Raw genomic sequence first — 17,092 nt, 5'->3', positions numbered from 1 at the left:
AGTGATGAATTTATGAGTTTCTTTACAAATAAAATCACAACTATTAGAGATAAAATTCAGCAGATGCTTCCTATACCTGCAATAAATGAATCTTTTACTACAGTAGCTCTTGAATCATCTGTAGGACCTCAGTTATGTTTAGACTGCTTCTCTCCTATAGATCTCTCTGAATTTACATCAGTAGTTGCTTCATCGAAATCATCAACGTGTCTCTTGGACCCCATCCCGACTAGACTGCTTAAAGGCACCCTGCCATTAATGAACTCATCTTTATTGGACTTGGTAAATTTATCTCTAGTATCAGGCTACGTACCACAGGCCTTTAAGACTGCAGTAATCAAACCTTTACTCAAAAAGCCTAGTCTTGATCCAGGTGTCTTGGCTAATTATAGACCAATATCCAACCTGCCATTTATTTCTAAAATCCTAGAAAAAGCTGTTGCTAAGCAGCTATCAGACCACTTACACAGGAATGAACTATTTGAAGATTTCCAATCAGGATTTAGAGCACATCATAGTACAGAAACAGCACTGTTGAAAGTTACCAACGATCTTCTCTTAGCCTCAGATAATGGACTTGTTTCGATACTTGTCCTCCTAGACCTTAGTGCAGCATTCGACACCATTGACCACAACATCTTATTACAGAGACTGGAGCATGTGATTGGTATCAGAGGAACAGCGTTAAAGTGGTTCCAATCCTATTTATCGGACAGATTCCAGTTTGTTCATGTCCATGATGAACCTTCCACACGAACAAAAGTTAGTTATGGAGTTCCACAAGGTTCTGTGCTAGGACCGATTCTGTTCACCCTGTACATGCTTCCTTTAGGATATATCATTAGGAAGCACTCTATTAATTACCACTGCTATGCGGATGACACTCAGTTATATCTATCTATTAAACCTGTTAACACAAACCAGTTAACCAGACTTCAAGCCTGTCTAACTGACATAAAGGCTTGGATGACCAGTAACTTTTTACTTTTAAACTCGGAGAAAACAGAAGTCATTATATTTGGGCCTAAAAATCTCAGAAATAACTTTCCTAAAATTATAGCTACTCTAGATGGCATAGCCCTGGCCTCCAGCACTACTGTAAAAAACCTTGGAGTTATTTTTGACCAGGACATGTCCTTTAACTCACACATAAAACAAATTTCTAGAACTGCATTCTTTCACCTGCGCAACATTTCCAAAATTAGGAACATCCTGTCTCAAAATGATGCAGAAAAACTAGTCCATGCGTTTGTTTCCTCAAGGCTAGATTACTGTAACTCATTACTATCTGGATGTCCTAATATCTTAATAAAAAGCCTCCAATTAATCCAGAATGCCGCAGCCAGAGTCCTGACAGGAACTAGCAAGAGAAATCATATTTCTCCTATATTGGCTTCTCTTCATTGGCTCCCTGTAAAATATAGAATAGAATTTAAAATCCTTCTTCTCACATACAAATCCCTTCATAATCAAGCTCCTTCATACCTTAAAGACCTCATAGTACCATATTATCCCAATAGACCACTTCGCTCTCAGAGTGCAGGCCTACTTGTGGTTCCCAGAGTTCTCAAAAGCAGAATGGGAGGCAGAGCCTTTAGCTATCAAGCTCCTCTCCTGTGGAACCAGCTCTCAGCCTGGGTTCAGGAGGCAGACACTCTCTGTACTTTTAAGGCTAGACTTAAAACCTTCCTCTTTGACAAAGCATATAGTTAGGGCTGGCTTCAGGCAACCCTGAACCATCCCTTAGTTAGTTATGCTGCTATAGGCCTAGACTGACCGAGGACCATCGGTGCACTGAGCTCCCCTACCCTAACCCCCCCCCCCCCCCTTCTCTCCCACCTCATGTATATTCCACCATTGAATGTTACTAACCTTGTGCTCTCTCTCTCCCCTAGTTTGTGCTCTCTCCCTCCCTCTCTCTCTCTGTCTCTCTGTACCTTCTGCAGGTGTCCCTGGTCCTGGAGCTGTTTATCGCTGATGTGCAGTTACTGGCCCCACCAACTTGCAGTGTCTATTTGTTGTTTATTGTTGCGGTTCTTTTCTCTCTGCTCTATCCACTCACCCCAACCGGTCGAGGCAGATGGCCGCCCAAACTGAGCCCGGTTCTGCTGGAGGTTTTTTTCTTCCGTTAAAGGGAGTTTTTTCCTCTCCACTGTCGCCAAGTGCTTGCTCATAAGGGAATTGTTGGGTTTTTAGTTTTAGTTTTTGTAAAGTGACTTGAGATGATTTGTATTGTGATTTGGCGCTATACAAATAAAATTGAATTGAATTGAATTGAATTTGTACAAAGTCTGATAGAAAATGGAGCTTAAACTAATGATGTTCTGATTCCAGGTCTGTACTTAGCAGCAGTTCTTTAAAGTGAACTCAATGAAAGCTGCGAAATACAGTAATGCTTGATCAAAATCAAATGTTTTAAAGCCAATGCCCTCCACCTAAGGTACATACTGTGGCTGCTATTGAAACAGGCTTATTTCTAATGGATGCATTGTTGTTGTAAGCTGGATGGGGAAAAAAGGCTAAACATTTTTCTCTCAACTTCCCCATCCAATCTTGCTGTGATGACTGATGAGTCCTGTGGAATCCTGCATGTACAGTATCTACCAAGATGATTAAACTGTCTCAACGCCAAGCTTTGTTTAGTCACTCATCTAAAAAGAAGGCATAGAAGAAATGGTAAAGTATGCCAGAGCACCAGAGCCTATACAGATACATTTTCTCCCAGGAACAAATGTAATCTTACAATATAATGTGAATGCCACTTCAAACACCATTTTCAAAGCAATACCTTAATAGATGAGCAGAAACCACTCAACCTGACATATGCCACTACTGTTGGGTGGTTGCTCTTTATTTCAGACCATGAGTTTATATCTGGGACAGTGACAGATGTACAGACCTATGTGGTTTGGTGATTTTGTTTTATGTATTTGTTATTTTTAATAAATCCTATCCAGAGACCGATAGCAACAATGATTGTGGTGTATTCACCATAATGTGTGTAAAACCAGAACCTGGTTTAGCTTGTTGATCTGTGCCACAGACCTCCAATGTTTACCAAAAATATGTCTCATAACACCATCACACTAACAATATGAGAAGTTAGGCAGGGGTCAGAGGTCACGGCATGTGCACAGACTCTGACTAAAACATAATAGCTTTTCTTAGCACTTTTGTTTTTGAAATAAGACACTTGGTACATTAGTGTGTTTTTAGACATCAGTGGAGGACTAAATTGTGGATTCACATACACCAATCTACACCTTTAGCTTTGCTTGGCAGGCCAAAGCCTAGACTTTGCAATAGGGCTGGACAGGAAAAATCAATTTTCTGATCACAAGAATACATAGATATTACCACACAAAAGGATGGAAATTTGTGAATTATTCCATTAGCATCTTACCCTGTGCAATGAAGTTTTTCTCAAACTTTTGTAGGAACTCAAGGTAGAGTAAATCATCAGAGGTGAGGGCCTCCTCTCCCACAACAGCCTTCATAGCCTGGACGTCTTTACCAATGGCGTAACAGGCATACTGGACACAAAGAGAGGAAATAATATTAATAATGAATGACTGTACCAAATATCATTGCTGTCTCCATAAATTATCTTTGTCAGTGCTTGTGATAATTTATAGCTTCAGAACCACAAAGTATTTAAATGCACTTTAGTAACCAGATTACTCAGAAAGAAATCAAGTTATGTGGGTAATCAACAAATCAGTAAACAGATTTCTCTTCTGATCTCTCTATCCCATCCCACCACCGCTACTCTCCTGAGGTCTAGCTCACAGGATACTTTATTTAGGTACAATAGGAAGAATTTGTTACCAGTTGGTTAGAGACATCAGCATGGTCCTTCCTGGTCATGCCCTCGCCAATAGCGGACTTCATCAGACGGGACAGTGAGGGCAGTACATTGATTGGTGGGTAGATCTGAAAAATGATAATGAAATTGTCTGATTACATGAATTGTTAATTGTTTTTGCAATGCAGTTACAGAACAGCTTTTGAAGGCTCTCGCAGGACTTGATTCTTGGACCACTGCTATTAAACCTATATATGCTTCCTCTAGGTCAGATCATACATGATAATGTTTCCTATCATAGTTATGCAGATGACACTCAGATTTGCTTAGCTCCGTCACAAGTGACTATAGTCCCTTAGACTCTCTCTCCCAATGTTTAGAGCAAATAAATGCCTGGATATAATCAAACTTCCTTCCGTTAAATAAAGATAAGACTGAAGTTATTGTCTTTGGCATCAATAAAGAAAGTCAAAAGGTTGTTTATCAGCTTGCTAATAGTAATAATAAGCTAATAATAATAAAGACTAAAACTCATGTTAGAAATCTTGGTGTCATAATAGATTCAGACCTTACTTTCACCAGTCACATTAAAGCCGTCACTAAATCAGTATTCTATCACCTTAAGCAAATAGCAAGACTTAGAGGTCTCATGTCCAGACAAGATTTAGAGAAACTCATCATCTCCAGCAGGGTGGACCACTGTAATGGTCTTTTGTCTGGCCTTCCAAAAAAAGATGGTTAGACATCTTCAGCTCATTCAGAACGCTGCTGCCAGAGTTCTGACAAGAACCAAGAGAACTGAGCACATCACTCCTGTTCTAAAATCCTTAACACTGACTACCTGTCACATATAGAATAGATTTCAAAGTGTTACTGCTAGTTTATAAATCCCTAAATGGTTTGATCTCCTTGAAGATTACAGACCCAGCAGGGCTCTCAGATCCTTAGATAGCAGTCAGCTGGAAGTACCTCGGGTCAGAACCAAACAGGGCGAAGCTGCTTTTAGCTACTATACGGCACAAAAATTACCTTAAACGTGCCCCAATTCTAGCCGCTTTCAAGTCTAAGCTGAAAACTCTGCTGTTTTCCTGCACCTTTAACTGACTGTTTTTTTTTTTTTTTTTTTACAGTTTTTTACCGTTCTACCTTTATTCTGTTTATTTTATTTCCCTTTAATTTTTCACTTTAACGTCTGGTTTTAATTTTAATTTTATGTATTTCAGTTTATTTTAATTTTGCTGTGGTTTTTAATGATTTTTTTATGCTGTTACTGTCTCTTTGCCTATGTAAAGCAACTTGAATTGCCTTTGTGTATGAAAAGTGCTATATACAGTGGTGTGAAAAAGTGTTGGCCTCCGTTCTGATTTCTTATTTTTTTTGCATGTTTGTCACACTTTAATGTTTCAGATCATCAAACAAATTTAAATATTAGTCAAAGATAACACAAGTAAACACATCATGCAGTTTTTAAATGAAGGTTTTTACTATTAAGGGAAAACAAAGGGGGTCAACACTTTTTCACACCACTGTAAATAAAGCTGCCTTGCCTTGCCTGCCAGAGTACTCTATTCTAAACTCTGACTCCACTAACTTGATTTAGAGTATAATGAAACATTTTGACCAAAGGTTAAACTTTCCAGCTTGTGCAAAATATTACTTAGTAGCAGGTTGCTCCAACAGGCCTGAACAAAGAGAGGACCCATTCATAGAAAAATAGTTCCACAGGTCTAAACTACACCAAAAAAAAAAAAAAAAAACTTATATAGTGTAACTCACTGGTTTATCAGTGAAGTATATGAAACTATGTTGCTGACTGCAGTCTCTACTACTGGGCCCAACCAGAGATCAATCAGTGACAACAGTTCGATATTTATTAATGGATCCCCACAAGCCAACCACATGTTAGAAGAACCACATCATATGCATTAAATACTTTTACAATGCAGAAGCTTTATGCATACAGAATTCTAGTCTTGGTTGTCAAAGGACGATGGACAGTGGTCTATTTGTGTTTATCAAAACAGAAAATAACCAATAGAGCTTGTGGCATTTTGGGACCATCAACGCCAAGAATGTCAACCTCGTTTTAGACCCCAGGTGTGATGAATATTGCCTCAAAGAAATGGCTTCAAAAAAGGACTGATGAATACCTGTCTGTTGTGCAGCTGTCTGTCAACGTACACCTGGCCCTCTGTGATATATCCAGTCAGATCAGGAATAGGGTGGGTGATATCTGTTAGAGACAAAATACAACGAGTCACAGCATATCCAACAAGTAAGTCCTGTATTCAGTAAATACCTAAGTATAAACACTAAAAATAAAAATAATGCCTCAGTTGATTTCACATTCACAGTGAAGGACATCTAAAATTGAGGCACTATTCAAATCATCACCTGATTTGTAGATAATAAAACAGTGTCACACACACAACAGAAGACAGAATTTGTGCTAGCTTCCCAGTTTAAAGACCTTTACTCTAAATCAAAAGCCCGAGAGCCATCAGGAACACCAGCAGTGTTTAGTAAGAGCCGACACAATCACCTCCCTGTGATGCTGTAATGGGGGACTCCTGTTCAACTAGATAGGAGTAGGCTCTTCATACCTGTTGCTATGGTAACTGCAGGCATCAAAAATGTCTCCTCTGTCCATTTCACATTGCCTACTCCAGTAATTCAAACAATGACTTCCATGAGAGTTAGGCATTTAAGGACAGAAAAGAGAAGTATAATCTGTACAATCACACTGATATCTAACAGATACACTAGAACAGAAAAACTATGACAATGTTTTGAAATCATAAATACATGTGTTCATTATGCACATCCAGGCCCACCACACAGCTGTTATTATTATTCAGTTTAAAGCAAAGAAAGCCTTTATTCTGTTGCTGCTGCTCTCACCATCATTGGGCATGGTGAGAATGGGGATCTGGGTAATGGAACCATTTCTGCCCTCCACACGGCCAGCACGTTCATAGATGGTGGCTAGATCGGTATACATGTAGCCAGGAAAGCCTCGACGGCCTGGTACTTCCTCTCGGGCAGCAGAGACCTTGGATGGGGTAGTGGGGGTGGGTGTGTGACAGGAATGATGAGAACAAGGTCAAGGACATAGGCTGGTTAACATTTATTTCCCTTTTGTGATAGTATGTAAGGGTAGAAAAGGCTTAGTGAAGGGTTGTTTCTATATGGGTCAATCACTACCACACCTTTCTGAAAACAAACAAAAATAAATAAATAAACCAATAAACCCATTTACTGTTGGAGAATCAAGTGATGCTAACTCCTTCAATACCTTTCATAAGAGGCAAACAGCTGGTTGGAAATGTTGCCATTCTGTTTTCAGGCCCTCTACAAAAATGACCAAAAGCAAATTGTTGTTCCCAAAGTCAAGTGAATTTAGAGCAAGCAAGAAAGAAAATACATCCCATTCATCCTCAGATTCAAAGGTTGATGGGCAGGCTAAACACTTGTGAACTGTAGATTCAATGCAAAGTTAAACCTTCACATACATGAATGGGAACAGAAGTTAAACGTTAATGTCCTCCCAGCTCTTTGTATGTACTGAAATACCCATCAAGCTGCATGAATCTTATCTGACAATTCATACAGTGTGCATATGCCAAGGTTATGGATAGCAAATGCAAGAAGGGAAAACACACACGCACCATTTTAAAAGCTACATTTTGCTGCCAGCATATTGAGCCAGCAAACTGTACAGCATAAAAGGATTATTACTGAGACGCAAAAGTATGAGTCAAGAAGGCCTTACTCCCCACCACGAGAAAAAAGGAGGGCAGCAAGTGGAGGAGGAGGGAAGGGGCCCATTTCCTTTTAAAAGCCAAACAGATAATAACGAAGTTAAGGTATTTCCTACAAGAATGAAGGACACATTATCCTCCCTTTCAGTAGGACTTTAGTGAGTCTATCACTGCTGTATTACATTGACACACTGTTGCATGGTTCGTTGCTTCAACTTCTGCTGCAGTTGAGAGGATTTAGTATGTACTATACTGAATGTGCTGGACATGTAGTAAGAGCACAGCATTTAAAAATAAGTGACAGTAAGGCAGATACAGGGATAGCTGTATGCAAAACGTCACTGCTCACTGGGTTGCAGTGAAATGCCACATTTTCATGTCTTATACATTTTTTTGACTTCACAGTGCACTTTCTTCTGCTATGGGTTAATTGCAACTGGAAGGTTAGCACCACCAATCGTTTCTCAACAAACTAATTCCTGCAATTTGCATAGATGGAAACAGACATTTAGTTCCATTTTGTTGAACCTATGTGTCAGCATAAAATTCAGGTAGAAATTGATAAGCAAAGGACTGTGGAAAATTGAGTCCATGTGGAGACGTGAAAGCAGCTGCAAGTTTATTTTGAGTCCCAAACACACTATACACCGAGACGCAGAGAGACAGTCTAAAACGCCTCTCTGCAGTTTCCTTAGAGCTGTCGCCCCCCTCAAACCACATAGAGACTGTGTCTTCCCCACTAACATATAAATCAAATAAATCAGAAGTTAACAGAAGAGGAGTTATTCATAAAAACCCAATAAAAATTAAGACCACTCCTCTTATTGAACAGAAAAACAGAACTGTCAAATGTGGACTATTAAATATTAGGTCTCTTTCATCTAAATCTCTGTTAGTAAATGATTTGATAACTGATCACCAAATTGACCTACTTTATCTTAGTGAAACCTGGCTGCAGCAGGAGGAATATGTCAGTCTGAAAGAATCAACCCCCCTCAGTCATAAAAATTATCATGTTCCTCGAAGCACAGGTCGAGGTGGAGGAGTAGCTGCAATCTTCCACTCAAACTTATTATTAAACTTTCATCCTCAGAACAGTTATAACTCATTTGAGAGCCTCACTCTGAGCCTCTCACATCCAAACTGGAAAACACAAAAACCAGTTCAACCTGTGTACCGTCCACCTGTCCCTTACTCAGTTTTTAACTGAATTTCCAGACTTCCTGTCTGATTTAGTGCTTAGATCAGATAAAGTCATTATAGTGGGAGATTTTAACATTCATGTAGATGTTGAAAATAATAGTGTCAGCACTGCATTTAATTCAATATTAGATTCAATTGGTTTCACTCAAAATGTTAACAAACCCACCTACTGTCTCAATCATGCTATAGGCCAATGCTATAGGCCTAGACTGCCCGAGGACCATCAGTGCACTGAGCTCCCCTACCATAACCCCCCCCCCCCCCCCCCGCTCCTCCCCCCTGTCATGTACAGTGGGTACGGAAAGTATTCAGACCCCTTTAAATTTTTCACTCTTTGTGTCATTGCAGCCATTTGCCAAAATCAAAAAAGTTCATTTTATTTCTCATTAATGTACACTCAGCACCCCATCTTGACAGAAAAAAACAGAAATGTAGAAATTTTTGCAAATTTATTAAAAAAGAAAAACTGAAATATCACATGGTCATAAGTATTCAGACCCTGTGCTCAGTATTGAGTAGAAGCACCCTTTTGAGCTAATACAGCCATGAGTCTTCTTGGGAATGATGCAACAAGTTTTTCACACCTGGATTTGGGGATCCTCTGCCATTCTTCCTTGCAGATCCTCTCCAGTTCTGTCAGATTGGATGGTGAACGTTGGTGGACAGCCATTTTCAGGTCTCTCCAGAGATGCTCAATTGGGTTTAGGTCAGGGCTCTGGCTGGGCCAGTCAAGAACGGTCACAGAGTTGTTCCGAAGCCACTCCTTTGTTATTTTAGCTGTGTGCTTAGGGTCATTGTCCTGTTGAAAGGTGAACCTTCGGCCCAGTCTGAGGTTCTGAGCACTCTGGAAGAGGTTTTCTTCCAGGATATCTCTGTACTTGGCTGCATTCATCTTTCCTTCAATTGCAACCAGTCGTCCTGTCCCTGCAGCTGAAAAACACCCCCACAACATGATGCTCCCACCACCATGTTTCACTGTAGAGATGTATTGGGCATGTTATGAGCAGTGCCTGGTTTTCTCCACACATACAGCTTAGAATTAACGCAAAAAGTTCAATCTTGGTCTCATCAGACCAGAGAATCTTATTTCTCATGGTCTGGGAGTCCTTCATGTGTCTTTTGGCAAACTCTATGTGGGCTTTCATGTGTCTTGCACTGAGGAGAGGCTTCCGTCAGGCCACTCTGCCATAAAGCCCCAACTGGTGGAGGGCTGCAGTGATAGTTGACTTTGTGGAACTTTCTCCCATCTCCCTACTGCATCTCTGGGGCTCAGCCACAGTGATCTTTGGGTTCTTCTTTACCTCTCTCACCAAGGCTCTTCTCCCACGATTGCTCAGTTTGGCTGGACGGCCAGGTCTAGGAAGAGTTCTGGTCGTCCCAAACTTTTTCCATTTGAGGATTATGGAGGCCACTGTGCTCTTAGGAACCTTGAGTGCTGCAGAAATTCTTTTGTAACCTTGGCCAGATTTGTGCCTTGCCACAATTCTGTCTCTGAGCTCCTTGGGCAGTTCTTTCGACCTCATGATTCTCATTTGCTCTGACATGCACTGTGAGCTGTAAGGTCTTATATAGACAGGTGTGTGCCTTTCCTAATCAAGTCCAATCAGTTTAATTAAACACAGCTGGACTCCAATGAAGGAGCAGAACCATCTCAAGGAGGATCAGAAGAAATGGACAGCATGTGAGTTAAATATGAGTGTCACTGCAAAGGGTCTGAATACTTATGACCATGTGATATTTCAGTTTTTCTTTTTTAATAAATTTGCAAAAATTTCTACATTTCTGTTTTTTTCTGTCAAGATGGGGTGCTGAGTGTACATTAATGAGAAATAAAATGAACTTTTTTGATTTTGGCAAATGGCTGCAATGACAGAAAGAGTGAAAAATTTAAAGGGGTCTGAATACTTTCTGTACCCACTGTATATACCACCATTGAATGTCACTAACCTTGTGCTCTCTCTCTCTCCCCTAGTTTGTGCTCTCTCCCTCTCTCTCTCTGTACCTTCTGCAGGTGTCCCTGGTCCTGGAGCTGTATATCGCTGATGTGCAGTTACTGGCCCCACCAACCTGCAGTGTCTATTTGTTGTTTATTGTTGATGTTCTTTTCTCTCTGCTCTATCCACTCACCCCAACCGGTCAAGGCAGATGGCCGCCCAAACTGAGCCTGGTTCTGCTGGACGTTTGTTCAGTTTGGTCCAGCGGGGAAATTGTTGGTGGCATGTAGTGAACAGCCAGCGCCCCGTCCACCTTCAATACCACGACTGAGGTGAGACCCTTGAGCAAGGCACCGGACCCTCGGGCGTTGCAGCATTGGCTGCCCACTGCCCCGGGTGTGTGTGTTCACTTACTGTGTGTGCGCACTTGGGATTGGGTTAAAAAGCAGAGCACAAATTCTGAGTATGGGTCACCATACTAGGCCAGTTAAGTCACTTTCACTTTTTCGGCAAGTGCTTGCTCATAATGGATTTGTTGGGTTTTTAGTTTTTGTAAAGTGCCTTGAGATGATTTGTATTGTCATTTGGCGCTATACAAATAAAATTGAATTGAACTGAATTGAACTGACGTACTCACTGGAGCACCAAATGTGCATTAACCTGCTGATGAATATAGCATTACAAATGCACTTTTTTCGACTTTGTGTTTGATCATAATTACAGTGACTGGTACTTTTAGCAAATTACTGCAACAATTTTTTATGCAACTATTTAAGTACAAGTAGGGCTGGGGAATAGGGCCAAATTTGGGGTAGAAAAGGCAAAAGATACGCAGACAGACAAATTCTGGTGTTTTCCACATTTGTAGACATTGAAAAACATTTTTAAAAAAAATAGAACAAAAATATTTTTCAAAGACACAATAGTTATGTGAGGACAGAACAGCTCAGACTTTGATGTATGTCAAAGTACTCCTATAAATTCCTTAATGGGAAAGAAAAATAATTTTCTGCTGACAGAAGCACAGAACACTTAATATACATACTAAGAACAGGTTTTGTCATCACCACTTACTACCTCTAAGCAAAGTGGTACCTTCAGTCTGTAGCAGGGGGTGTCTTAACCAGACCATGCCATAAACTGAAATATACTTAATATTTATGAAATTTTTTTACTGTTTATACATTCAGACTTTTCCAATCAGGAACTCAGACAAAAGCATCAGATGGTTCATGTGAAAATGTGAGGTGGTAGTCATACCTCTCTTAGAGCCTCAGCATAGGAGCTCATGTCAGTCAGGATGACCAAGACATGCTTCTCACACTGGTAGGCCAGGTACTCTGCTGTAGTCAGCGCCAGGCGAGGGGTGATGATACGCTCAATGCTGATTAGTTACAGGAAAAACAAAAACAACTTATCTTGATGAACACATCAAAACTTCTGTCAAATGTCAGCTGTTTGCTAGTTTACTAGTTCTTAGCAACAAAGCAAAAAATGATTTGGGAAACAGGGAGATCATTTTTTATTTGTGGATATCTTGCCAGTAAACTTCTATTGTGCATAGCAGACATTACACATCATCTCTGACATCCATCACTAGAACATCCTTCAGAATCAATGAATGGGAGGAGCTGGTGTACAATTACAGCTTTCACACACATGTACTGAGATCAGTCTTACGTGGGGTCGTTGGCCAGGTTTAGGAAAAGGCAGACATTGTCCATGGAGCCATTTTCCTCAAAATCAGACTTAAAGAAGCGAGCAGTTTCCATGTTGACCTAAGAGACAAATGTTACAAGTTAAAGACAGAAAGGAACCTTCGGTGGAAGATCGTGAATCATTTTGATAAAAGATTAAATATAAGCCTTTTCAGACAGAGCAGCAGACATGAGTCAAAGAAACAGTGTAAAGTGAATAGAATAGCTGGATGCTAGGGTGCTGACAACAGTCAGCAACAGTTGCAGTACAGACTGTAGATTGTAGAGACATTTAAGGTATTTTAACCTAATTAATATAATTGATGCAATGTGAGAATTTACAATTTGTGCTCCCTCCTTAGTTCAACTGAAGTGTTATATAAAAGCAACTCAGGCGCTAAGATATGAGACTAACATGTAAAACTCAACATATTTAGGTCATGTCTCACTTATAAGCAGTAAACCACGACAGTCAAGATGCTAGGGCTGAGAAACATCTGGCATTTGTCTTTAAAAATTATTACAGATAGACAACATTGCTCATGGTTTCCTTTGACAGAGATGACTCCAACTTTTCCACAACCAAAAAGATAATTCACATCAATTTTCAATCTCAGGATAAAGATGAAAAGATAAAAACTATAAATAAGGACAATTTCTCTACATCAAGAGGCATACAATGAGCTCCGTAACACAAAACATTCTGAAGTCTTGCACTTGCATTGCATTTTTTTGAAAAGCATTCATTAAAAATAATTGCTGTTATTTTGCCCTTTTAAAAAGTCCTATCCATGTGCAGATATCCCTATTAACACTGCTTTGGAATGCTTCTGCTAGACTTACCACAATGGGATGTGAACTGGTGAAGTAGAAGAGGGAAGCATTTAGCAAGTAAAGCAAATGTGTGTGTGCATGTTTGGTATGGTCCAGCCTATCACAATCAGGGTATTACAGCAGGAGAGCAGGCAGTGAGGTGAGAATTTGATACTGTGGAGCTGACACTGTTAAAGGACCTGTTGAATTAGTAACCTGTCCACATAGCCTGGGGATATGCTCAGAGGTGCAGAAATAACAAGAGAGCTTAAAGGTTAAATCACCTGGTGAATATAAGATAGAAAGCAGGGTGGGACAGAGGGGACAAAGTGTCACATCAGGGTTAAGAGGGGGATTAGAGTCACAGATGGGTGAAAACAAAGATGTCCACTGAATGCTGCAGTCTATCAGCTTACACCCATGGCTGCGAAGACAATGGCAAAGTTGTCAGCACTGTAGTCCATCACATCCTTCGACTTCTGTACTAGGCCAGCCTGACGACAGATCTGGGCAGCAATCTGAAAGAAATATAATATGCAGAAGGATTTAGACAGTTAAGAGGTCTGAAGCCAGTCAGACAGGTCTTTATTTTCAAGATTGCTCATTCACTTGTGGTCTTGCAAACACAAAAACACAAATTCTTCTTAGCCACATTAAACAGCCATTTCTCAACACCCATTAGTCACATTTTTACTGTCAGAAGCTGTGGTTATCACGACACAAATGGAAAGTTTTATAGTTTAAAGAAAAGGTGTGATTACCAAAAAAAAGGTTCACAGAAATTGGATAGTGTTGGGATTTTATCAAATCAGAAGAAGTTGTCAGTAATTTATTAATTAAATGGGTAATACATTTTCTCTGAAAATACACAAATAGAATTCTATTGCTACCTGACAATATTTTCATATTGGGAGAAGGTAAAAAGATTACCGCAGACATATAAAGGAAAAAGAAGAAAGGTCAACACAGGTTTCTAAATTCTCTTTTAGATAGAGCATCAAAAACCAAAAACGGCCAATGGCCTGTCACTCAGGAAACCTCAATTGTGCTGGAGTGCTTCAGTAGATTAAAATCAATCAATACTGTTTTGCTCAGTACAATGAGTTAGTGTTGTGGCCACTGCTTATTTCATTTTTGAAAGAATGAAACACCCTATGCATTACTCTTTAGATTTCAGCAAATATTTTTATTTTAAGGAAAATATATACAAATATAGCAAATATAGTCACTTAGCCTGAGAATGCTCCAAAAATTGTTAGTCAATGTTTACTGTGGTTTCTACACATTATGTCACACATATGTAGATTTAAAGTATTGCTTCTCATGGACCAGTAGGAAGTGGGATGGGAGCTGGAGGTGCAAGCTGTTGAGGATCCTCACAGCTTGAAGAAAGAATCTGTTGCAAATCTGGCAGAGGAAGCCTTGAGGATCTCATGCCTTCCTGCTTCAAGGTGAAGAGGTTTTGGATCAGGTCCTTTATAATGCTGAGGGCTTTATGGTGCATCATGTTTTATGTTGGTGTATGAAGTACAGACATACAAATGATTTTTTCTGTGGTATTCACCATTCATTGTAAAGTTTTACAGCCAGCTATCTCTGTTCCAAAAGCAAGGTACTAGTGTAACTGTGAAGCAGAAGGTCCACTCTTTCATTTGATACCTGTTTAATACAATAACAACTTTGTAATTAAAAAAAAGTAAAAAAAAAAAAAAGTAATTAAAAAAAGATTGAGTGTGTGGAGATGCAGAAATGGAAGTAGTACAAGACTGAAATTTCATGTGATTTCAAAACCAGATTACTTCAAGATACTATTTTTTTGCACAGACTATCACATATCATCATTGGAAACGGCTAGTCCTGATGCTATTTTTAGGCACCACATATTTAAATGTTTCTTGTTCTTGATAAAGCAGTATTTCTGTTATTTTCAGAGCAATGCAAATCACAGAATAGAGAAGTATGGCAGAACAAAGGGCAAGTGTTACACAGCCAGTGTTTAATACACTGTTCAGATGATGACTCTAACCTTGTGGCACCTACGAATATAGATTCATGGAACACACTACTCAGAGCAGCTAAAATAAGAGGATAGAGCCCATCCTTGATCTTGCTAAAGACCTACCTGAAGGTAGCATACCATCAGTATTGTATCACGGGAAATGATTTACAGAAGCCCAGGATAGAGAAGGATATGACAGATGTAAATGCCTTTGTAGAACTTATGGAGAGGAGCTGGGTAAACCCTTTAGGTCCAGATCAGTCTGATATCATTAGTCTTTCCACAGGAATGGCTGTGTCACCAGACATAGCCAGTGATCTGCTGCAAGCTAACAAGACTGGAGAGCAGGCATATCAGATGTTCAGAAGTGAACGTTTAGAGAAAGAGTCACCTGCAACCAAATTCCATGACAAAATGAGAAAACAGAATCTGAAGACATTCTCAAGCATCAAGACAAGTGCTAGAGTAAAGAAGCACAGAAGAAAGACGTGGTCTTAAAAGCTGACAGAAATCTCTTTGGGCATATGATCATTGCTTCACAAAGTAGAGAACTTCACATAAAAGATGTCCTGGCTCATCCACTTGGTCCACTGCCTTGGGCACTCTCAAATCCAGATGGCTCACTGCGGAAAACTAATAAGGCTGCTCTTGCAAGAGAGTTAGAGAAATCAGCATCATCAGTTGAAGATATTGGAGAACACTGCATGCATCATTGATGGAATGAGCCTTGTTCAGAAACTAAAAGGTGATGGCAAGACTTTTGGAGAGATTGCTGGTTCTGTGCTGAACCTAGCATTCCTTGATAATATTCATTGTGGACCAGTGGAAGCTAGCAGTGAACCGAGTAAAGCTTCAGGACAAGCAGTTATTTGCAACTTGTGGAGAGAGATGCTATTGTCTTACCAAAAAAGACTGGAATATTGTTGAAGAGCTGAAATCTTCCCATGAGGAGGCGGATACCCGTATGCTCCTATATGCAAATCAAGCTAGCCCGTATGGCTATCAAACCATAGTTATTGCGAGTGAGGACACGGATGTCATGATCCTTTGTCTTGGATGTTGTAAGAAGATAAACTGCCCCCTTTGTCAGAAATCTGGCACTCAGAATCGAACAAGGTACATCAACATCAGCAACCTTGCTCAGCTCCTCAGAGATGACCTATGTGATGCTCTTATAGGGGTACATGCCTTTACGAGTTGTGATAGTGTACGTGCTTTTGCAGGATGAGGAAAAAACTTCAAATCCCTGGGAACATCCTGGGATGTATCAGAGGAACTATACAGCAACATGGAATCGTTTGTCTGCAGGATGTATGCATGTTTGTCTAGTGTATGTGATGTCAATGATCTACGTTACCTGCTATTCTGTACCAAAAGGGGTGAAGTGGAATCCAGCCTACTTCCCCCTTGCAGGGACTGCTTAAAGCTGCATAGGCTATACAGCGTGCCAATTACCAGGCAGCTGTCTGGAGGCTCAGTCTGGAAGGACAGCCAGACATACCCGAACCAAAAGGACATGGATGGACAACTGATGACAAAGGTATGCTTATAATAAATACAATAATTACATGTTCTAATAACTAATAATAAAATAGTATATATGTATAGGTAATTTCTAGATGAGAAATATCTTATTTCTTATTTGTACAGGTATGTTGATGTTAGACTGGATGCGGGGACCCCCAGCACCAATGGCTGTTTTGGAGCCTATGGCCTGCAAGTGTTCACGGACCTGCAAACTTCCCGACTGTTCCCGTCTTGCCAACAAATTAAAGTGCACAGAAATGTGCAAGCTACAAACCTGCAGCAATCAGAGGGAGGAGGAGGAGGAGGAGGATACTGATGTTATGAAACTAGTTGAATATGATGATGAAATAAAC

The 17,092-nt window shown here is 40.1% G+C and overlaps 1 protein-coding gene across 1 annotated transcript in view; it reads right to left on the bottom strand.

Moving 5' to 3' along the window:
• Positions 1-17,092, bottom strand: part of atp6v1ba (ATPase, H+ transporting, lysosomal, V1 subunit B, member a) — a 47,464-nt gene that overhangs the window by 3,782 nt on the left and 26,590 nt on the right. The window contains exons 7-13 of the mRNA XM_026308801.2: positions 13,630-13,731; positions 12,384-12,481; positions 11,964-12,087; positions 6,707-6,857; positions 5,956-6,038; positions 3,829-3,933; positions 3,404-3,533 (exon numbers count right to left, since the gene is read on the bottom strand). Of these exons, the coding sequence (XP_026164586.1) occupies positions 3,404-3,533; positions 3,829-3,933; positions 5,956-6,038; positions 6,707-6,857; positions 11,964-12,087; positions 12,384-12,481; positions 13,630-13,731 (793 nt within the window). The remainder of the gene's footprint in view (positions 1-3,403; positions 3,534-3,828; positions 3,934-5,955; positions 6,039-6,706; positions 6,858-11,963; positions 12,088-12,383; positions 12,482-13,629; positions 13,732-17,092) is intronic.

Source organism: Mastacembelus armatus, chromosome 15, assembly GCF_900324485.2.
Source record: "Mastacembelus armatus chromosome 15, fMasArm1.2, whole genome shotgun sequence".
NCBI lineage: Eukaryota > Metazoa > Chordata > Actinopteri > Synbranchiformes > Mastacembelidae > Mastacembelus > Mastacembelus armatus.
Note: the sequence above shows the minus strand (reverse complement) of the source record. Positions and strands in the feature narration are given on the sequence as shown.